Source organism: Schistocerca nitens, chromosome 1, assembly GCF_023898315.1.
Source record: "Schistocerca nitens isolate TAMUIC-IGC-003100 chromosome 1, iqSchNite1.1, whole genome shotgun sequence".
Taxonomy (NCBI): Eukaryota; Metazoa; Arthropoda; class Insecta; order Orthoptera; family Acrididae; genus Schistocerca; species Schistocerca nitens.
In genome coordinates this window covers 974,355,790-974,380,567 of record NC_064614.1, presented here as the reverse complement: position 1 = coordinate 974,380,567, position 24,778 = coordinate 974,355,790, and the positions used below count along the sequence as shown (strand labels likewise).

The 24,778-nt window shown below is 42.6% G+C and overlaps 1 protein-coding gene across 1 annotated transcript in view; it reads left to right on the top strand.

Annotated features, from left to right (window-relative positions):
- Positions 1-24,778, top strand: part of LOC126237656 (acetylcholinesterase-like) — a 129,280-nt gene that overhangs the window by 82,120 nt on the left and 22,382 nt on the right. The window contains exon 9 of the mRNA XM_049947740.1: positions 3,786-3,918. Coding sequence (XP_049803697.1) covers positions 3,786-3,918 — 133 coding nt within the window. The remainder of the gene's footprint in view (positions 1-3,785; positions 3,919-24,778) is intronic.

Sequence of the window (24,778 nt, the reverse complement as noted above, 5' to 3'; positions counted from 1 at the left end):
ATTGTGAGGACAAATGTATTTCTATACGTCATAGAAGAGCAAAAAAATGTCATCAAATCCATTGCAAAGATGATGACTCAGCAACTGGCGGATCACCCAGAGGGGCAGAGGGAAACGACTTGAAACTTCATGGGTTGACGAAGTATCCAATATTATTTCGCTCACTGCAAAATTGCATCAAACATACAAGGACTTGCCACTATGAGCCCTCTAAACAGTACGACGTTGCACTCCCTCCGGCCTTGACGTATGCAATTCTTATGTTGCGAAGTGTGTCACAATGTTGCCTTATCGCGTCCTGAGATGAACTTCTCCTCAAATGTTGTCACTGGTCCTTCATAACCAGGGTACTGCTGCTGGGACGAGGAGTGGGTCGGAGCTGGTCCCACACATGTTCTATCGCGGACAGATCTGCGGATCTTGCTGGCGACGGTATTACCTCAGCATCACTCACACAGTTCATAGACTCGACTGTCAGGTGCGAACAAGAACTAATGTGTTGAAAAATGGCAACGCGATACTGCCGCATAAGAGGTAACATACGAGGACCCAGGCTGTCGGTGACGTACCGCTGAGCCGTCAGAGTTCCCTCAGTCCCCACCAGCCGTGACCTGGCTCGCCACACCGCGGCGTTTGGAGTAGCTCCGTTCTGAGTCTCCAAAACAATGAAATAATAGGAGCTCTCCTCCCGCCACCGCTTTGCTTGCCGACAATGATCATCCGTTATAGTCCAGAAACGCGATTTATCGCTGAGCATAAAACGGTGCCATTCATAAGCAGTCCGTGCTTCCCGGTTAGGGCACCACTCAAACCGGAGCTGTTTCCGTTGTGGCATTAACAGCAGTCTACGCCTGGGATGCTAATTCCCTAACGTGGCAGCGCAGGACTCCGACGAATGATGCATGATGACACAAAGCGACATGGAGTCCATTACACGTTCTCGGATGGCGGACGTACATACAAAGGCGTTATGATGTACTTGGTGCACAATACGGTGATCCGTACTTGTGGTGGTCAGACGTGGCCGACTGGAGACTTGGCGATGAATATACCTGCACTCACGTTTCCATTCAGTCCAACATGAGGCCATTGTCACTTTTAGATGCCTCACAAATAAGGGCATATCACGATTCGACCATCCGGTAAATGGAGACCCCTAATGAGGCTCCTTCCTAATTCTGGCGCACTTTGTCAGACGAGTACTGACGGTCATTGCCCGCTTGACGATGAATTGCCATCATCTGATGTTGTTCTCGCCCCCTTCTATATCCTAACAGACCTTATAGGAACACTAAACACCAATAACATTGATGCACTCTGGTGGCCGGTCCACCTGTCACGGAGAAGTGCAACTGCAATCATTTAAACACGTGTTACTGAAGGATACAGAAAATCCTAGGAAGTTCTGGTCTTACGTTAAATCAGTAAGTGGCTCGAAACCGCAAATCCAGACAATCCGGGATGATGATGGCATTGAAACAGAGGATGACACGCGTAAAGCCGAAATACTAAACACCTTTTTCCAAAGTTGTTTCACAGAGGAAGACCGCACTGCAGTTCCTTCTCTAAATCCTCGCACAAATGAAAAAAATTGCTGACATCGAAATAAGTGTCCAAGGAATAGAAAAGCAACTGGAATCACTCAACAGAGGAAAGTCCACTGGACCTGACGGGATACCAATTCGATTCTACACAGAGTACGCGAAAGAACATGCCCCCTTCTAACAGCCGTATACCGCAAGTCTCTAGAGGAACGGAAGGTTCCAAATGATTGGAATAGAGCACAGGTAGTCCAGCCTTCAAGAAGGGTCGTCGAGCAGATGCGCAAAACTATAGACCTATATCTCTGACACCGATCTGTTGTAGAATTTTAGAGCATGTTTTTTGCTCGCGTATCATGTCGTTTCTGGAAACCCAGAATCTACTCTGTAGGAATCAACATGGATTCCGGAAACAGCGATCGTGTGAGACCCAGCTCGCTTTATTTGTTCATGAGACCCAGAAAATATTAGATACAGGCTCCCATGTAGACGCCATTTTCCTTGACTTCCGGAAGGCGTTCGATACAGTTCCGCACAGTAACCTGATAAACAAAGTAAGAGCCTACCACGGAATATCAGACCAGCTGTGTGGCTGGATTGAAGAGTTTTTAGCAAACAGAACACAGCATGTTGTTCTCAATGGAGAGACGCCACAGGCGTTCAAGTAACCTCTGGCGCGCCACAGGGGAGCGTTATGGGATCATTGCTTTTCACAATATATATAAATGACCTAGTAGATAGTGTCGGAAGTTCCATGCGGCTTTTCGCAGATGATGTTGTAGTATACAGAGAAGTTGTAGCATTAGAAAATTGCAGCGAAATGCAGGAAGATCTGCAGCGGATAGGCACTTGGTGCAGGGAGTGGCAACTGACCCTTAACATAGACAAATGTAATGTATTGCGAGTACATAGAAAGAAGGATCCTTTTTGTATGATTATATGATAGCGGAACAAACACTGGTGGCAGTTACTTCTGTAAAATATCTGGCAGTATGCGTGCGGAACAATTTGAAGTGGAATGATCATATAAAATTAATTGTTGGTAAGGCGGGTACCAGGTTGAGATTCATTGGGAGAGTCCTTAGAAACAAAGGAGGTGGCTTACAAAACACTCGTTCGACCTATACTTGAGTATTGCTCATCAGTGTGGAATCCGTACCAGGTCGGGTTGACGGAGGAGATAGAGAAGATCCAAAGAAGAGCGGCGCTTCGTCACAGGGTTATTTGGTAAGCGTAATAGCGTTACGGAGATGTTTAGCAAACTCAAGTGGCAGACTCTGCAAGAGACGCGCTCTGCATCGCGGTGTAGCTTGCTGTCCAGGTTTCGAGAGGGTGCGTTTCTGGATGAGGTATCGAATATATCGCTTCCCCCTACCCATACCTCCCGAGGAGACCACGAATGTAAAATTAGAGAGATTCGAGCGCGCACGGAGGCTTTCCGGCAGTCGTTCTTCCCGCGAAACGTACGCGGCTGGAACAGGAAAGGGAGGTAATGACAGTGGCACGTAAAGTGCCCGCCGCCACACACCGTTGGGTGGCTTGCGGAGTATAAATGTAGATGTAGATGTACATGTACTTACTTACGAGTACACTGGCATTCAATCAATCTTCTGTGCGCTTTAGGTTTTTTCTTTCTTTTTGTTTTTGGTCGACAGTGAATTTAAAATATGAAAATAAATCACCACCGACACAGTTGGAGAAAAGTCGAATAATCTGAGCCGTATCCCCAGAAAGGGTCGAAGCCAAGTGAAAGAAATAAATCATATGAACAGATATTGTGTGCGGCATATAGAAGCGAATCATGTAATCTGCAGATTAGCAGATACACTTCCCCTAGTGGAACATGAAATATATTTAAGATTATAACCTGGAATATAACGTTGAATTATACAATAACTGATAGCAATGCTTCACTGACGAACAAATGACAGAAGAGAAGGTGCTAGTATTTTGACTAGCTCTGCTCACTGGTTGCACTTAGTGCTCTAGAAGTTGGTGCTCTCGTGATGTTCCGTAAGTCGAAACACATTGGAGATGTTTAAGAATGTTGAATAACAGACACTCACGAATAAGAACAAAACTTAAGAAACACGTACAATTATCCTGACCTTAGTATTCAGCATTTACTGGTTCAATGCATTATTCTCGGGGACAGTCTTGCATTAAAGATGCACTGTAAACTGAGAATGTAACTTCTATGCCTCATGTAACATATACTGAAAATCTACTCATATATCTGTTTAGATGTTCACTGACATCAAATTCGCCGAGCCGACGGATTCCATACTGCATCTCATGGCCAACGCATCGACACAGACTTTTTACTACTATCAATTTGCCTACAGAGGTCCAAATACGCCCTTTCCGCAGTATCCAGGTACGTAAAGGTGACTTACCTTATAACATTTTTCTAAAAGCGGCACCGATTATCAAGATGAAAGTTCAAGTAATTACAAATCCTTAAATGAATCGTTGAGCAATTACTTTTGATAGTCTTATGTACGTCACAGTTTGCTGTTTTTGCCTGGATTGTAAATTATATTGCTTCAGTGTACATTTCGGAGCTATTTTCGTTGTAGGAATATTTTCTTCGACAGTGTAAGAATTCAGTTTCTGTAACACCACAGTTATGTCAAGCTAATTATGAGAGGGGCATACCAAGAAGGAACACGATTCCAAAAGCATCGTTTATAGTGCCGCACAAGTTGCTTGAAGCTTACTACGAGGACCGTTCAGAAAGTAACCTCCGGTTGATTTAAAAAAATACATCAAGTTAAATAAAAATATTTTAATATATACATCTTACAACTACATCTTTGCACTATTTTTCTACATAGTCTCCATAGCGATTGAGGCACTTATCGTATCTCTTCACAAGCTTTGAAATTCCTTCTGCATAAAAATCACCCGCTTGTGCCTGGAGCCAGCCTGTGACCGCATCTTTGAGCTCTTCGTCGTCATCAAACCGCTGTGACCCGAGCCATTTCTTCAAATGCATGAAGAGGTGATAATCACTTGGCGCCAGGTCTGGGCTGTAAGGTGGATGGTTGATAACGTCCCACTTGAAGGACTCAAGAAGGGCCGTTGTTCTGCGAGCAGAGTGAGGACGGGCGTTATCGTGCAAAAAAACGATACCGGAAGTCAGCATACCACGGCGTTTGTTCTGTATAGCCCGTCGTAACTTTTTTATTGTTTCATAGTACACGTCTTGATTAATGGTCGTACCACGTTCCATGAATTCAACCAACAACACCCCTTTGGCATCCCAAAACACCGTTGCCATCAGTTTTCTGGCAGAAAAATCTTGCGAGGCTTTTCTTGGTTTGGTAGGCGAATTTGAATGTGCCCACATCTTTGATTGTTCTTTTGTCTCAGGGTTCACGTACTTAATCCAGGTTTCGTCACCGGTCACGATTCTGTTTAACAATGGTTCTCCTTCGTCCTCATAACGTGACAGAAAGTCTAATGCAGAGGCCATCCTTTGAGTTTTGTGGTGATCGGTAAGAATTTTGGGCACCCATCGTGCACAGAACTTACAGTAACCCAATCTTGCTGTCACTATCTCGTACAAGAGAGTCTTAGAAATCTGTGGAAAACCAGTAGACAACTCCGACATTGAGAAACGTCGATTTTCACGAACTTTTGCATCAACTGTCTGAACGAGTTCGTCAGTCACCAATGATGGTCTACCACTCCTCTCTTCATCATGAACGTTTTCTCGTCCACTTTTAAATAAACGTACCCATTCACGGACAACTCCTTCACTCATAACTCTTGGTCCGTACACGGCACAAAGCTCACGATGAATAGCTGCTGCAGAATATCCTTTGGCTGTAAAAAACCTTATGACAGCACGCACTTCACATTTGGCGGGGTTTTCTATTGCAGCACACATTTCAAACTGCCACAAAAACTAAACTAGCGCAGGTACGACGTTCACTCGACCATGGCTTGATGCCGACTGACCTGTTGAGTGCGTGAACGCACAGATGGCGTCGCTACTCCCCCCACAACCAGCACTGTGACCAATCGGAGGCTACTTTCTGAACCGCCCTCGTATTAACCACAGAGAACTCATTTGCGTGCAAAAGTAAACACAGAATGACCCGGAATAATCTATTTCCAAACTTTTCGCACTCTTTTCATTTCATGGAGACATTTCAATTAAGTAAACATTATCATTGTGTTACAAGCGGTGGTCAAGGTATGGAGGAGGATTTAAAAAATTGTGTTTAACGTCCTGCCGACAGTGAAGCCATTAGGAATGGAGCAGAAACTCGGATTAGGGAAGGGCAGGGAAAAATATCGACGGCGTCCTTTTCAGAGGGACCATCCAAGTATTTATCTTAAGTTTTTAAAGGAAACCACAGTAAACCTAAATCTGGATGGCTGGACTGGGACAGATGACATGTCTTTCCGAAAGCGACTCCAGTGTCTCACAAGACGTGTCTTGTACAAACTAATGGCTATCACAATGTGGCCCTCGGTATACGGCCAGACTTATCTTGACCAAAGCAATTACCGCTGTACTCAGCACGATTAATGTTCGCCTTATCTCTTTCATCTCAACGGAAGCTCTCAAGCGAGCACTGCACCAAGTCGTGACTGTTTCATCACAGTAAGCGATAGATATCTAATATAATTATGTACATTGATAACGCCGGCTGCTTATAACCGTTTTCGTTTTTAAAGAATATAATAAGTCATTTTACAGTCTCTTGGGCCTTATCAATCTACGTCATATGAAAAAATATGCTTACAGCATGTTATGATTCTCACAGCTGTATGGAAAAACAAGAAGTGATGGTGTCCATAGTATCTTAAGTAAACCAAAGTAGGTAAGGCGTTAACTTCTCTTCTGTGATAGTTATGCTCGTAGCCGCAATCGCGGTGTTCATCATACCCTAACGGAAGAAAAATCCCAACACCAAGAAGGAGTTGTACGAGATGAACGAAGGTTGGTAAGCGTGTTTCTACATCTTAAAGATGACGTCTGTTCAGATTTCACGCCAGTCGATTAACTGTGGTTCCAGTGGCGCCACTATGGGGATGCAGATCGGGCTTGCTTCAAATACATGCTGTAACGGTCGTGAGCGTTAGTTACCTTTGAGATTGGACGTTGTGAGTTGATGACAAGCAAGAATGCCTTTAAGGGGACCCGGAACGTCCTATACCTCCGCTGTTAAATGTAAGGAAGATTTTCTTATGAACTACTAACACCAGAATGATGAAACTTGTAAAGTATAATATTACATATATTTAATACCATGTACCATATGGATTTTAATTTATTGATGTTTTTTGGGAAGATATTAATTATTTTGTTACTGAAAATATTTGACGCGTTTTTTGGCATAGTATCTTTGAAATAAAATCTGTTATCAATTATGTATCACAAAAAGGCCACCATACAAGGTGTATATTGGCACTGTTTACATTCCTTGAAAATTTTAAGTCTTTATCTCTAATAGTTTAGCAGAAAATGTTCTTTATATGGCAAAAAAGTGAACTTGTGGAAAACGAGTTTCAAAGTTTTACTAACCTTTTAGTGGAGTCCAGCACAATAATGGGGTTTTCACTGTCACTAGACATCTCCCCATCTAGCCTTCATTTCACACGTTTCATTCTTTGTCTATCTTGCCTCTCACACTCCTTTTCTTTCCTTTCAGCATCCCGTTTCCTCTCATCGTCTATCGACATCATTGCACTCACCATGTACTTTCCGGGCATCACATCCAACTTCTGCAGCACATTGCACTTTATAATGTTACCTTTGTTGTACGTAGCAATGGCATCATATACTCCAAAATGAAGAGTATGAATTTCCACAAACACATTTTTTGGGATTCTGGTCCAAATTACATTATTCACACTCTCATTTTGATTCTGTGTACGTCCATGGGGACATTTCTTCGAAAGTTCAGTTGCAGAAAGATCTCTGAAAATTGGTTTTATAGCCTTCATGATAGTTTCTGGTAGACTGTGATGATGCTTGTATACACGTTCAGATCCCTGATATTTCTTGTAATGGCACCAGGAATTGGGTCCCTGTGGGCATAGTCCATGTAGTGGTTACTCGTCAGTCGATAAGATGTGGTAGTAAAGTGCCATTACAGCCTTTTCCATTGCATCAACACTGTGAGTATTTTGTATTATTGCCAGTCCATAGTCTCTCTGCAATCTGTTGATTACCTCGTCTGTCAATCTTTTAGCTCCACCCAAAGGTTTTCAATCACTGAGTACTTGGCCTTTCATTGTGGTCTTCAGTGAAAATGTCTTTCACACCGGAAACTTCCATGGCCCCACTAGGCCCACTGTAATTCCTTCGACAGTTTTCTGCATGCTCATCCTTCACTCTTTTAGGACACCTACATTGCTTGGATTTAATTACAACATCTATAACTTTTGTAGTATCATAACTTGTTGCCGTTATTACCCCATTATGTGAAGTGTGCCCGCGCTTCTGCCACGTACCATCTAGTGCGACAGTCAGGTCCCGAGGATTCTGAACATCTGCAATTTCTTCATTCACCACCACAGCCTCCTCAACTGCTTCTTTCATGGATTCTTGTGCAATATCTTCAACACAGGATCCAACAACCGAGTTATATTTTGAGAATTTCGTTGGTGGTGGTGGTAGATTCATTACACCACAAAACATTTGACCAGCAGTGTGTCTCTTACCGATTGACCTTAGAGCATAAACACATCTAATATTTACACCATAGTACTTACTTTTCTCACTATCAGTTTCACCTTGGCCTATTTCGACATATTCTGAGTTCCAAAATGAAACACTGTAATGACAACTAGCACAATGGATACAGATTTCTGCTGCAAGTCCTTTGTGTCGCTTGACATTTACTGACATACTCAATTTGCAACATTCCTTACACAGTACTGAACTCTCAATCACCTTTGAGAGCAATGAAATGTTAATTATTTCGTTCACATTATCCTCACTACACTTCTCCAATAAACTGCACTATTTTTCAGTTGATCCATGCAACTACTGGCTTCTGCTAGAGACAGAAGTAGATTTCACTTCATGAATAACCTCACTATTTTCAGAATCATTTCCCAAGGTCGGAGAAATTGTCCCAGTTCCACTAGTGTACCTCGGAGGAGGCCTCTTCCTCTTGTAAACTCTGTTACTAAATCGAGGCATATTTGACAAGTTGCAGTTACGCAGTAGAAATACAACGCAAATCGTGCAATAACCACCAAATGCTCAATGTAAACAACAGTATCCAAAGACTACAATACGCAGAAAAAACGATTGCCTATCAAATCGTGTTGCCAACATAACATAAAGTCTTTGGAAAGACCGGAAGTTTTGAAAAACGATGTTTTCAATGAACATGTATCCATGGAAATTCAATGTCGCGACATGCCCTCTACAGCACATTATTGAAAATAATATTTTCAGTACTTGGAGCTGAGCTACAGGTAAGATTAATATGTCATTTTCAAGAGGAATATCTGTAGTGTTTTATTTAGGTTCCGGGTTCCCTTAAGGCAACAAAGATGCCATTATTAGCACCTCACTGACTTTGAACGAGGCCGTGTAGGAGAGCTACGAGAAGCTGGTTGTTCCTTCTGCGATATTGCAGAAAGCCTTGGCAGGAACCTAGCCCGAGTAGGTAATTGTTGGCAGCGGTGGTCACCAGAATGTACAGTCGCAAGAAGGCCGGGATCAGGATGAGTACGTTGCAGTACCGAGAGGGAAGACCATGTTCGGCTTGTGGCTCTGGTGCATCGTACTGCTTCTACAGCAGCAGATCTAGCTGCAGTTGGCACCACAATGACACAGTGAACTGCCAAAGATCTGTTACTGCAAAGTCAGCTCCGAGACAGACGTTCTGTAGCGTGCACTCCAGTGACAACAAACCACCCTGGTTTGCAACTTGAGTCGCGTCAAGGGAGAGCTCATTGGAGAGCGGAGTGGAAGTCTACTGTGTTTTTTGATGAAAGCCTATTCTATCTCGTTGCCGGTGATGGCTGTGTGTTGATTAGAAAGAGTTTAGGTGAACGCATGCAGAAACCGGTGTACGGCCTAGCACACTGTGCCAGCACCTGCAATTGCGGTCTGGTGTACGGTTTTGTAGGACAGCGGGAGCATTCTCATGGTTATACCGCGCACCCTAACTGCAAATGTGTACGTCAGTCTGGCGCTTCGACCCGTCGCGCTGCCATTCATCAACATCATTCCAGGGTATGTATTCCACCAGTATAACGTTAGACCACGTACCGTCGTTGGAAGCCAACATGCTCTACAGAGTGTCGACAGGTTTCCTTGGCCTGTCTCCAATCCAGCACTTACGGGATATCATCGGAGGACAACTCCCGTGTCATCCGCATGACCTAACAAGTGCAAGTGGCATGGAACGCAGTCCCACAAATTGACATCTGGCACCTATGCGAAACATTGCATCCACGAAACCGTTCTTCCATTCAACATTCCGGCGGCTACATTAGTTGACAACGAGTATTTCACATTTTCGACGTGTCCTTGCAACGTTAAACACTTAGTCACGTTACCTAAACATACGTATTCCCAAAATTGTTTTCTATTAATTATGCCCTGGTGATGGTATTCTTTTCCGTTAGTGTATGTTGTTTATCCCATACTGCTATGACGACCACAACATGCTCTAATCACAGTGTTTGTTTCAAATTAAAACATACTGACTATTCTGGAAATTACTTCTTTTAAGAAATTTGTACCAGCTAAGGACCCACACATAAAAAAAAAATGAATTGAAATGTTATATTGCGACGCCCATAAAGCGTGACATATTGGTGGAATGAGGGATTGAGAATCGTGTACCAGTCTATTTTCTGATGTGCTTCCAGGCACTTCCTCCATATGTGTGCAAAACTGTTGTACTACACTCCTGGAAATTGAAATAAGAACACCGTGAATTCATTGTCCCAGGAAGGGGAAACTTTATTGACACATTCCTGGGGTCAGATACATCACATGATCACACTGACAGAACCACAGGCACATAGACACAGGCAACAGAGCATGCACAATGTCGGCACTAGTACAGTGTATATCCACCTTTCACAGCAATGCAGGCTGCTATTCTCCCATGAAAACGATCGTAGAGATGCTGGATGTAGTCCTGTGGAACGGCTTGCCATGCCATTTCCACCTGGCGCCTCAGTTGGACCAGCGTTCGTGCTGGACGTGCAGACCGCGTGAGACGACGCTTCATCCAGTCCCAAACATGCTCAACGGGGGACAGATCCGGAGATCTTGCTGGCCAGGGTAGTTGACTTACACCTTCTAGAGCACGTTGGGTGGCACGGGATACATGCGGACGTGCATTGTCCTGTTGGAACAGCAAGTTCCCTTGCCAGTCTAGGAATGGTAGAACGATGGGTTCGATGACGGTTTGGATGTACCGTGCACTATTCAGTGTCCCCTCGACGATCACCAGTGGTGTACGGCCAGTGTAGGAGATCGCTCCCCACACCATGGTGCCGGGTGTTGGCCCTGTGTGCCTCGGTCGTATGCAGTCCTGATTGTGGCGCTCACCTGCACGGCGCCAAACACGCATACGACCATCATTGGCACCAAGGCAGAAGCGACTCTCATCGCTGAAGACGACACGTCTCCATTCGTCCCTCCATTCACGCCTGTCGCGACACTACTGGAGGCGGGCTGCACGATGTTGGGGCGTGAGCGGAAGACGGCCTAATGGTGTGCGGGACCGTAGCCCAGCTTCATGGAGACGGTTGCGAATGGTCCTCGCCGATACCCCAGGAGCAACAGTGTCCCTAATTTGCTGGGAAGTGGCGGTGCGGTCCCCTACGGCACTGCGTAGGATCCTACGGTCTTGGCGTGCATCCGTGCGTCGCTGCGGTCCGGTCCCAGGTCGACGGGCACGTGCACCTTCCGCCGACCACTGGCGACAACCTCGATGTACTGTGGAGACCTCACGCCCCACGTGTTGAGCAATTCGGCGGTACGTCCACCCGGCCTCCCGCATGCCCACTATACGCCCTTGCTCAAAGTCCGTCAACTGCACATACGGTTCACGTCCACGCTGTCGCGGCATGCTACCAGTGTTAAAGACTGCGATGGAGCTCCGTATGCCACGGCAAACTGGCTGACACTGACGGCGGCGGTGCACAAATGCTGCGCAGCTAGCGCCATTCGACGGCTAACACCGCGGTTCCTGGTGTGTCCGGTGTGCCGTGCGTGTGATCATTGCTTGTACAGCCCTCTCGCAGTGTCCGGAGCAAGTATGGTGGGTCTGACGCCGGTGTCAATGTGTTCTTTTTTCCATTTCCAGGAGTGTATATCCTACAACTATACCATGCAAGATGAAACACTGTCATGGACATAATCGTAACTATGCGATTCAGTTTCGTATTTCCAGCAGGTAATATACCTTTCCAAAACCCCTGAGACGAGTGAGGAAATAAAAATGGTTCAAATGGCTCTGAGCACTATGGGACTTAACAGCTGTGGTCATCAGTCCCCTAGAACTTAGAACTACGTAAACCTAACTAACCTAAGCACATCACACACATCCATGCCCGAGGCAGGATTCGAACCTGCGACCGTAGCAGTCGCGCGGTTCCGGACTGCGCGCCTAGAACCGCGAGACCACCGCGGCCGGCTAGTGAGGAAATAGTTCCCCAAGCAGCAGTGAAGTAAAAGGGCTTCATTCCTGATGAGCGCGCGGCTCATGGTCTATTGAATTTTAAGAAGAAGGAAATGTGAAATATTTGGGTTGTGTTTGGTTCCGTGACTGACAGTAAAACCGGGGGCTATCTTTTTTAGTGCAAACTGGAACCCCAATCTTCTGAGTTCTTTAGAGCATCTGTAGGGTGAACATTAATAAAACCAACAAACTCCAGGAACGGACTACTGAATGGAAATGGAGGAAAAAAGTCCTATGAACGTGTGTCCCGAAATACATCGTTGCGGCGGTAGGTGGTGCTGACGAATAAAAGTTCCTCAGACCAAGTGCCTACAGACGGCGATCTTGCAGATTGATGATGCTAGTTCTAGTAAAGGCTGCTTCGTCTGTATGGAGGACTGATGATAAAAATCCTATAATTGTGATGATCTGGTGCGAAAACCAGCCACAAGATCCTTTCCGTAGAGAAAAATATACTGCTGATAATCCTTGCACTCTTTGCACTTGATAGGGATAGTTACGGTTGCCTCGCAGGATATACATAATCGGACTTTGGCTTACACCATGTTGGCGGGCCACTTGCCTGCACCTTGTAGTAATGGGTCGTCTCAATATCCTGTAGATCCGTGTCCTCCAAATCCGGTGTTCTCGCAGTCCGCTCCCTCCCTGTACGTTCGTCTGTCTGAAAGAATCCATGATCACATAAATACCCAAAAAGCGCTTCAAGTATTGTATGATGTGGTTGTCTGTGAGCGTACTTGTTTTGGTGTAGGCGTGCTGCCCCTCGACCGTTTCCATCTGCTTGCTCGTACAGCAACATCAACTAGGCTTGTTCTCGACGTGAAAACCGGAATGTTCGGCAGCTGACAGTACATTGCGTCAACCACACAGCTTGAAACACACGAGGAACACACAGCCTGTGGTCAGAGGAACATTCATTCGTCTGGCCATCTACTGAGGCAACGATGCATTTCCGGACCCATATTCATAGGAAATTTCTTCCTCTATTCCCAGTCAGCAGTCCCCCCCTTGTGATCTGCCGGAGTTATCAGTTTTCACCCTATATATGTCACAGAAACAACGAATACGATGAAAATACCAGAAAGTCGGAACCAGAAAATACCTCGTGTTCTTAGCTGAGATGATATTCTAACTTGAGACGCTATACACCAAACAGTGTGGAAAGTCTTTCGTTTCTTTATTTATTGACACAGTTTAGTCCCACATTGGGTCAATAAAATCAAACATTTTACAACAGTTTACAATGAAAAATTTTATATCTTAGCAGTCAACAACTTCTTCCTTTCTCCGAACTTCTTCATTCGAAGTCATCTGCAGGCTCGATTCTCTGCAAATATCACGCACTTCTTCCGTCGTGATGCCTCGAATGTGAGTCGTATGTATCTGTTATTCAGCAACAGCTTCTCTGCTGTCTGTTGAATTTGATCTTTCTTAATGTTCATTTCATTTACATACATTTGTACTTATTGAACCAGTTGTGCCGGCCGTGGTGGCCAAGCGGTTAAAGGCGCTACAGTCTGGAACCGCGAGGCCGCTACGGTCGCAGGTTCGAATCCTGCCTCGGGCATGGATGTGTGTGATGTCCTTAGGTTAGTTAGGTTTAATTGGTTCTAAGTTCTAGGCGACTCATGACCGCAGAAGTTAAGTCGCATAGTGCTCAGAGCCATTTGAACCAGTTGTTCTTTGTCTTGCTGTTCCGAAAGCAGTCAAAAACTTGTTTCAGAAGTCAGGTATTCGGTAAGTGAGAAATACGGCCAAAAAAGGTGCGAGCCTTTTTTATCGCGTAGTATCAACAATGGATTCAATTTCTTAGTAAATCACCGATTTGGGAAAGAGTCTCCACTGATCATTAACTTCGCATTTTCCATCGATAATCGTTCAGAATACTCTTCTATCAACTTTATGCAGTTTATCAGGTGTTGCTTGAGTGTTTACTTTAAATAATGTTTCACTTGCGTAAGTTGCCTCCGTTTCAACAAGGGAGAAATAATGGCGAAGTTTGACATTTGTTGAAATAGATCGTCTTTTGTAAGTTGCCCAGGTAGTTCTCTGTGTTCTAATGTCTACTGATTCGCTTTCTTTGGAATTACAAGTAATAATCTCATCAAGATATTTAAATATTTTTACCACATTAATTTTTGAACATTGTTCATTATAATATGGGAAATTAACAACCCCACCTTTGCCGCTAATTGTTCTAGTTCTCCTATCTGAAACTTTGTTTCATCGCTGTTGTTTGCTAACAACGCCAAATCATCTGCAAATACAAGACAGTTAAGTCTTTCTTTCAAATTTAACAGATGGTGGACATATCTTGTTCTATTCACGCACAATTTTCTGCAGCACATAATTAAACAGTAATGGAGACAATACAACACCTCGCCGAAGGCCAGTTAGAATCCCAAAAGATTCAGACAAATCACTTCTGAATCTTGCTCTAGATACAATTCTTCGAAAAGTGATCGCAATGAAACTGACAAGTTTCTGATGTAAACAAAATTATGTAAGGATAGACAGGAAAGATTCACGATAGTTACTGTCACAGGCTTTTTTAATGTTGACGGAGGTGATCACTAGCTTCTTGTTTGTGACCCTTTGGTGTTTCATTAACCATGAAAGACTAATAACTGATATTCACCTAATACACCATCAAGTTGTTCATGAATTCTGGAATACAGATTCTTAACGAAAAAAATTGAAGTGGTATTCAGCAAAGATATATCTCTGTAACTATTTGGATCCGATCTATCTCCTTTCTTGTGTAGTGGATGGATTATTGCAACATTTCATTCCTCTGGAAATTTCTCAGTTCACAAATATTTAAAGATGTTTGTGTAAATTCAGAATAGTTTGTACATTTGCATACTTCCAAAGTTCTGCCACTAGCTGATTCTGACCTGCTGCCTTATAATTCCGAAGAGAATTAATCGCTGTTTGTGCTTCGTCTGGATGTGGGGGGTAACTTTTTCCAGATGCGTTTTATTTCTCAGGTAAGTGTCAAATTCTAAGTAATGTTCAGGTTCTTCACTATTTAGTAACTTAATTAAGTATTCAACCAAGATCACTGAGTTTTCATAATTGTTATGTCCTACCTTTCCGTTCATGTCTTTTATCATAAAAGTAGACGGTGTATATTTCGATTGGCTACTGGTTAAATGTCTGACAGCAAACTCTCGTCTTGTTGTTGTGGTCTTCAGTCCTGAGACTGGTTTGATGCAGCTCTCCATGCTACTCTATCCTGTGCAAGCTTCTTCATCTCCCAGTACCTACTGCAACCTACATCCTTCTGAATCTGCTTAGTGTATTGATCTCTTGGTCTCCCTCTACGATTTTTACCCTCCACGCTGCCCTCCAATGCTGAATTTGTGATCCCTTGATGCCTCAAAACATGTCCTACCAACCGATCCCTTCTTCTAGTCAAGTTGTGCCACAAACTTCTCTTCTCTCCAATCCTATTCAATACCTCCTCATTAGTTACGTGATCTACCCACCTTATCTTCAGCATTCTTCTGTAGCACCACATTTCGAAAGATTCTATTCTCTTCTTGTCCAAACTGGTTATCGTCCATGTTTCACTTCCATACATGGCTACACTCCATACAAATACTTTCAGAAACGACTTCCTGACACTTAAATCTATACTCGATGTTAACAAATTTCTCTTCTTCAGAAACGATTTCCTTGCCATTGCCAGTCTACATTTTATATCCTCTCTACTTCGACCATCATCAGTTATTTTACTCCCTAAATAGCAAAACTCCTTTACTACTTTAAGTGTCTCATTTCCTAATCTAATACCCTCAGCATCACTCGATTTAATTTGACTACATTCCATTATCCTCGTTTTGCTTTTGTTGATGTTCATCTTATATCCTCCTTTCAAGACACTGTCCATTCCGTTCAACTGCTCTTCCAAGTCCTTTGCTGTCTCTGACAGAATTACAATGTCATCGGCGAACCTCAAAGTTTTTACTTCTTTTCCATGAATTTTAATACCTACTCCGAATTTTTCTATTGTTTCCTTTACTGCTTCCTCAATATACAGATTGAATAACATCGGGGAGAGGCTACAACCCTGTCTCACTCCTTTCCCAATCACTGCTTCCCTTTCATGCCCCTCGACTCTTATAACTGCCATCTGGTTTCTGTACAAATTGTAAATAGCCTTTCGCTCCCCGTATTTTACCCCTGCCACCTTCAGGATTTGAAAGAGAGTATTCCAGTTAACGTTGTCAAATGCTTTCTCTAAGTCTACAAATGCTAGAAACGTAGGTTTGCCTTTTCTTAATCTTTCTTCTAAGATAAGTCGTAAGGTTAGTATTGCCTCACGTGTTCCAACATTTCTACGGAATCCAAACTGATCTTCCCCGAGGTCCGCTTCTACCAGTTTTTCCATTCGTCTGTAAAGAATTCGCGTTAGTATTTTGCAGCTGTGACTTATTAAACTGATAGTTCGGTAATTTTCACATCTGTCAACACCTGCTTTCTTTGGTATTGGAATTATTATATTCTTCTTGAAGTCTGTGGGTATTTCGCCTGTCTCATACATCTTGTTCACCAGATGGTAGAGTTTTGTCATGACTGGCTCTCCCAAGGCCATCAGTAGTTCTAATGGAATGTTGTCTACTCCCGGGGCCTTGTTTCGACTCAGGTCTTTCAGTGCTCTGTCAAACTCTTCACGCAGTATCTTATCTCCCATTTCATCTTCATCTACATCCTCTTCCATTTCCATAATACTGTCCTCAGGTACATCGCCCTTGCATAAACCCTCTATATACTCCTTCCACCTTTCTGCCTTCCCTTCTTTGCTTAGAACTGGGTTGCCATCTGAGCTCTTGATATTCATACAAATGGTTCTCTTCTCTCCAAAGGTCTCTTTAATTTTCCTGTAGGCAGTATCTATCTTACCCCTAGTGAGACAAGCCTCTACATCCTTACATTTGTCCTCTAGCCATCCCTGCTTTGCCATTTTGCACTTCCTGTCGATCTCATTTTTGAGACGTTTGTATTCCCTTTTGCCTGCTTATTTACTGCATTTTTATATTTTCTCCTTTCATCAATTAAATTCAATATTTCTTCTGTTACCCAAGGATTTCTATTAGCCCTCGTCTTTTTACCTACTTGATCCTCTGCTGCCTTCACTACTTCATCCCTCAGAGCTACCCATTCTTCTTCTACTGTATTTCTTTCCCCCATTCCTGTCAATTGTTCCCTTATCCTCTCCCTGAAACTCTCTACAACCTCTGGTTCTTTCAGTTTATCCAGGTCCCATCTCCTTAAATTCCCACCTTTTTGCAGTTTCTTCAGTTTCAATCTGCAGTTCATAACCAATAGATTGTGGTCAGAATCCACATCTGCCCCTCGAAATGTCTTACAATTTAAAACCTGGTTCCTAAATCTCTGTCTTACCATTATATAATCTATCTGATACCTATTAGTATCTCCAGGATTCTTCCAGGTATACAACCTTCTTTTATGATTCTCGTCTTATGGCTAATGAAAGCCCCCTCGATAGACTTTAGTGAGTCCTGATGAAATTTCCTTTTGACTCTTCTAATTTCTGTAGCTGTGATCTGTCTAGGATTGATTAATTCCTTACCAGAACTTTCAGTTTCCTTTTGTTGGTCACTAACCAAACTTTATGCCTGCACAGGTTTGCTGTATCGCATTCCTCATACAACCAAGCACGTTTCTTCTGTTTCTGTAAGGGAGCAACTTCTTCAGCCAAGGCTTTCAATTCCTTGACAATTGCTGCTAGATTATCAATTAAAGGTGTTCAAAATCATTCGTAATAAATAGTATTATTAACAACATAACTAGGATCGCAAGTTCTCTTTCTATCCAACTTCTGTGGTTTGTTTTTCCTTTTTAGGTGTCAGATTGATTTTCGTTCTTGGAATGTGGTGATCTGAATCAATATCGATGCCAGGGAAGACTTTAACATTTTAGATTTAACTATGAAATTTCTGATCCATGGTCACATGGACCATCTGAAACTCTCCTACCTTTATGTTAAGATATTTCCCAGTCATTAAATAATATGGTATTCTGTTAAGCCTTGTCGCCACCAAAACCAACCGAGGTGTAGTAGAAAATTCAGTTAATCTTTTTCCATTCCAGTTCGTAAGTTTATGCGCTGGCCTTAGTCTCGCCACACTTCCAAATTTCTTGTTTCACCCTGTCTTCGCGTTTAATTCACCTAGTAGAATTTTAAAATTAATATGCAGTACAATCAGTCAAGTTGATCACTAATTTTGTTCAGTTCTCTCCTTATCAGTTCTATTTTTTACATTAGTTCGAGCACAAACCTTTATCAGTACATAGATTTTGTTTTCTGTCTTAATTATTAACGAGGCAATTCTTGGGGAATTAGATGAAAAATCCTCAGAGAAATCAAATATTTTACTGTTTACCAAGGAATCCATCCCGAACTAGGGAACATTTTCTTTTCCCCTTTCTCCTGGTGATCCTTTATAAAGCCGATATCCTCCTCACTCGATCGGATTCAGATCAGAATTACGTAACTCTTGAACAGTTTTGATAACTATCTTGTGTTAATCCAAAAATCTGTTAGATGTCTCAACTTGCCAACCTTCCTTACAGAACTGATATTTGCAGTGGGAAAATACGAAAACATTTCTCGTTTCTTAAATTTTAGTGTATTCTTGCGTATAATATGTTGCATGTCTATGTGAGTTTATTCAGTATCCGAATGGTGTCTTAGCTGGATAATCTTGTGACTCTCAAAACCGGTGGACTCTTTCAATGGGAGACTTATTTATATGATTTTCTTATCAATGATAATGTGTCTGATCAAGTTCAGGGTATACAATTCCAGATGTGATTTGGAAAAAGTAATGAATAAAATATGGAAGAATAAAAATTGAGACTGATGAGGTTTGTGTTTGGTCCGCGACAGCTATTTTATTTCGCTCAAGTCCTCCAGCAAAGCTGGTGAGGAGCTCCCCATTGGCCATCTAGAACTCGCCACGTAGGAGTACATTCTTCTCATATTACGACACCGTAAAAGGTTCGTGGAGTCTTCCCTTTGTAGATGTGGTGGGAATTTTTTTCTCCCCTTTTTAATGAAATACTGTCTGTGTAATGAATAATTAACTGTTGATCAACTTAAAACAAAATATTTATCCCCAGAATTGTACTCAGAAATCTTTGCAACCCAATAAGGATTTCGATTTTAACTTTATAGACATTAGGATTTTTCGATAAACTCGGTGTATTTTAAGCAAATTTCTAAAGATGAACTGCATGAATATTGCCGCCAGGCATTGATATTGTCCTTTACTACTGAACCGTTAAACGATTCTGATCATTTCTATATGGCGGTGCTACACAATAACCTGAAATCGTTTATATCAATTGCATTAAGTTTTTCGAAATAATGCCAAGTGCAGTGTAAGCTTTGCTTCAACGTTCGGTGATGGCCGCGACCACCTGATTACGAGAAAATCGGTTTATGAAATACTTGAAAAGAAGGGAGCAGTTAGGATTGTCTTTCTCTTTATCCATGTGTAAACTGACAGTCATGAATCTTGAACATGAAAAAATCATACTTCCAGGTATTCAATATAAATGGAGGAGAAATGGCTATTATTTTTGATTTATGCGATAAGATATAAAATCATTGTTTTCTGCTTGAAACACATAAAGAATGATGAAAGACACGTAAACATGCTACCGACCACAACAAAAAATGGCTCTAAGCACTATGGGATTTAACATCTGAGGTCATCAGTCCCCTAGACTTAGAACTACTTAAACCTAACTAACCTAAGGACATCACACACATCCATGCCCGAGGCAGGATTCGAACCTGCGACCGTAGCAGCAGTGCGGTTCCAGACTGAAGCGCCTAGAACCGCTCGGCCACATAGGCCGGCACTACCATGACAGTTAAAAGTTGTATTCCGAGATGTTCACAGAGAAGAGCACCTGATTCCCGCAAATTGAGTGATTTATTCAGGCTAAGAACTGATTATTGGTACTACATTCCTGGGCTAGTATAAAGTTATGCATGGCAGCTATCAGTAAGTGTGAGATTCGGGATACAGGAAGAGAGTGACTTCAATTTAACAATTAGTCAAATACTTACTGCGCAATGTTTCGAGAATCCGAAGTAGAGTCGTGTTAGGTGTGCTTGATGACTGTTGTTATTAGAAAAAGAGTTGCAACAGATAAACGTTTATGCTGCTGGTGGCCTTGCTGAATGGCTCAATTTTAAATTGGACAGGCGGCTCTTGGAGAGACGAATTAATTTTGTTAAACCGAAGTAGGAAGAATGACGAATGTAGATAGTTGCTAGGAAAGGACAAGACTAAAGGGTTTTCTGTAAAAAGAAACAGCTTCTATCAGTAAAAACGATGGAGGGACTTTGTCACTAGCGTGGATGTGTACATATAATATCGATTGTTCATTACGTTGCAGTGAAGATGAAAGGCCGTTGACATCTCACTGGACAGAAAAACTGCATCCAATCGCTCTTCGTATTATAACTTCCTAATTCGTGGAGATTTTGTGTGTTTATATGGTGCCAAATAAGTGCATTAAGTGCGATATTTTGTTTAGCGAATAACGCTTTCTTTTGTAATTTATATTTCATATTTTTGGTGTCGAATTGTATTTAATTGGGCTGCGCGTTAGTAACCAATTTTATGTTAGTGTCGAGAACTTGTTTTCGACTAACTTTGACACGCCGACAGTAACTCTTGAGGTCACCAATCAGCACTTTCCTCTGTTACTTTTGTTAAAGGCTTCCTCCATCTTTTGGGTTCTGGTTCAGTGATAAAACACTCACAGCTCTTTACCGTTCTTCTTGAACCACCACTCACGTTTATTTTATGTTGAGAAATGTCTGTGTCTCACAAATCTGTCCCCAACTTTTGGAGCTGTCTAAATGACTTCCGTCTTATAAAATTCTTCGTTAAGGCCGTCTTCATCCATATGGAAAACTTTTATGTTGGACAGTAATCTTCTGCTTTTAACTATCATTGTTATTATTTACACCTTGCGTCATATTTAATTTACTGGATTTCAGTTGAACGTGATCAAGCCGTCATTTGCCTCACATCTTTTGTAATTCCTTGCATACCGATCTTTTGTAATATCTTGCATACCGATCAATTTGTCGATTAGCCCTTTATGATTAATGTGCAGGTCTCCGACGTGCAAGTCTCCGACGCATAAAAACCATATGTTCTGAAAGCAGCATTGCAGTGTCTCAGTAACTTCTTATTATAGTAGTTTTAGCTGGTACAGTACTCACTCTAATTGCCAGATCCAGATAACAAGACACGAGTTGCTTCTTCTTCTTTCTTCAAGGGATACGTCCTTGTCTGTTACATCCTCCTCTAACAACACCACCACTTGCAAAGTAGGTTAGAAATCAGATTAATAATGTTGCTCAGGCAGCATATGTTCGCTTTATCGGGCAACAACAAAGTTATTGACTGTGGATGGTATCGTCAGAATGGAAATAATGAAGTCACTGTAAAAATGTCATTAATTTTGACACTTATCTTGAATTAGATTCCCACGTAGATTTCGTCGAAGTTGTTATGGCTCATCTTGTTGATTCTAGGGTGATTGCACTTTGACTGCTAGAAGGTACAGATTTGTATTTTACCAATATTTGAAAACGAAACAAATGTGTTTTTCAGGAAATTCTTAATGATCAAACAATCCCAGATCAGAACAATGGTATGGTAGAAATAATTTTTGACTTCGTGTTCATGATTCACATTTTTATTAAACTTCTTGTAAATTCACATATACTGCTTCTTAGCTGTCACATCATCAAGAAAACAGTTTTGTATCAATCTTCATATATCTAATTTCCACTTTAACCAAACACAAGACTTGACTGTTCTTTTACAAAGCGAAATAACAACTTAACTTCTGCAAAGTGAAACAAAGACTGCTCTGTGCGCATTCGCGGCAAAACGGTTACAAGTAAGTAAAAGATTATGGCAGTCTCACAGAAATGAATACACACGCCGGCCGGTTTGGCCGTGCGGTTCTAGACGCTTCAGTCTGGAACCGCGTGACCGCTACGGTCGCAGGTTCGAATCCTGCCTCGGGCATTGATGTGTGTGATATCCTTAGGTTAGTTAGGTTTAAGTAGTTCTAAGTTCTAGGGGACTGATGACCACAGATGTTAAGTCCCATAGTGCTCAGAGCCATTTGAACCATTTTTTTTGAGTACACACAAGAACCATATCACTGTAATATATCGATATATCGGAGTACCTATACATTAATAAAACCGAATGTGAATATTGTCACAAAAATATGTCTGTTACTTCGCAGAAAAGTAGTACGATATTACTGGTATCCAGAAATGGAGTTGGAGTGCCGTAATGGTCACGTAAATAAAGAACCATTACACTCGTTAGTGCCTATATTTTCCGTAGCTAGTTACTATACGATCTCTCCACCTCTTTCTTGGTCTACCAATTGATCTTTTCTCTATTGGTCTATAATTCATTGTTATGAGTTGTGTCCAGAAAGTAAGTTCTGTTTGGTAATTGAAACAAAAAGAGTAGACATACGGAGAAATTCCTTATTGGAGTGACATTACAAATCGTAATTGCCGGCCGAAGTGGCCGTGCGGTTAAAGGCGCTGCAGTCTGGAACCGCAAGACCCCTACGGTCGCAGGTTCGAATCCTGCCTCGGGCATGGATGTTTGTGATGTCCTTAGGTTAGTTAGGTTTAAGTAGTTCTAAGTTCTAGGGGACTAATGACCTCAGCAGTTGAGTCCCATAGTGCTCAGAGCCATTTGAACCATTTTTTGAAATCGTAATTTATAGCCATTTTGTACGTCTTTTTTCTTAGCGTGACATACAGTGAACAGCCAAACCATCATGAACACTGACTGCTGAGTGCGACGTCGGATGCCGCCTGGTGGCGTTGCGGGCACGTGACATGTAAGTAAAGTATATAAGCGGAGCAGAGGAAGATGGGGGATCACCGTAGCGAAATCTGGGCTGCAAATGAGGCAATCCATTGGAATAAGCGACTCTGACAAAGAGTAGATTATTAACACGCAGAGATTGTGAACGAATATCTCAAACGACGAAGCTGGTCGAATTCTCACGTGCTATTGTCGTGAGCATCGACGGAAAGTGGTAGAAGAACAGTGACACTATCACTAGGCGCTAAGTGGTTAGAAGTCTAGGACTCTTCACACAACGTGGGGTTCGGAGGCTTGTCTGCTCTGTAAAGTAAAATAGATGGTGATCTGTGGTAACTGTGCGGAAAGAGCATACTGGGGCACACACAAGTGATTCCGAGAACACTGTTCGTGGTACATTGTTGAACACGGAACTCCGCAGTAGACAACCCCTACGTGTCCCTTGTTGACTAAACGACACCGACATTATGACTGTAGTGGGTATAGGACCATCGGAATTCGACAGTGAATCATTGGAAACACGACTATTCGCAAGACTCATATTTCTTGTTACACCAGATTGGTGGTTGTCTCCATAAATGTCGTCATCGAGGCGTACGGCAGCTCCGAACATTTACGGCGCCACGGACGCAGGCTGGTGGGAGCAGTATTATGCTATGAGAAACGTTCTTCTGCGCTTGCATGCGACCTGTGGTAGTAATCGAAAATATCGTTCCGGCTTAATGTCTTCCCTGAAGGCGATGTCATCTTTCGGCAGTATAACTGTCCAAGTCTCGAAGCCATAATCGTGCTACAGTGGTTCGATCAGTTTGATAGTGAAATCACGTTGATGTCCTGGCCACCAAATTCGCCTGATGTAAGTCCTATGGAACACTTATGTGTGGCTATCGGGCGCCATCACCACGAACACAAATAACAGGCCCCTTCTTCACCGATTGGTTAGTTAGGGGAGGGGACCAAACAGTGAGGAAAGGATGGGTAAGGAGGCCGACAGTGCCCTTTCAAAGGAACCATCCCGGCATTTGCTTGAAGCTACTTAGGAAAATAATGGAAAACCTAAATCACGACGACCGGACGCGGGTTTAAACCGTCGTCCTCCCGAAAGAGAGTTCAGTGTGCAAGCTATTACTCCAACTGACTCGGTTTATTTACAGGAATTAAATGAATTTTGTGTAGACAACTGTTCCCACATACCTCTGAAAACCTACCAACAAAGTGTAGAATCGATAGTACGCTGAATCGGTGCTGTATTGCGTTCCAAAGCTGGACCAGGAAGCTATTAAGCAGGTGGTCATAATGTTTTGGCTCGCCAGTGTATTTTTCTGTATGCCTTGCAATTAAGACGCCATCGTCCGCGTTGTCAACCACGTGGTAATATGCTCTTTGAGTTCGTCATCACTGACGAGGTTTCGACCATCAAGGAAGATTTCCAGGCGAAAAAAAAAAATGGAAATTGGTAGGAACGAGGTCAGGACTCTGTTTGTGTGCGGGAGGGGGGGGGGGGGGTGATCGAACTAGCTACAGCAAACTTCGTATGATAATTGTTCTGTCATGTTCTCATTGTGAGGTTGTGCATTCTAACTTATCAAAATAGTAAAGTTAGTGAGCTTTCTCCTACGCCTATTCT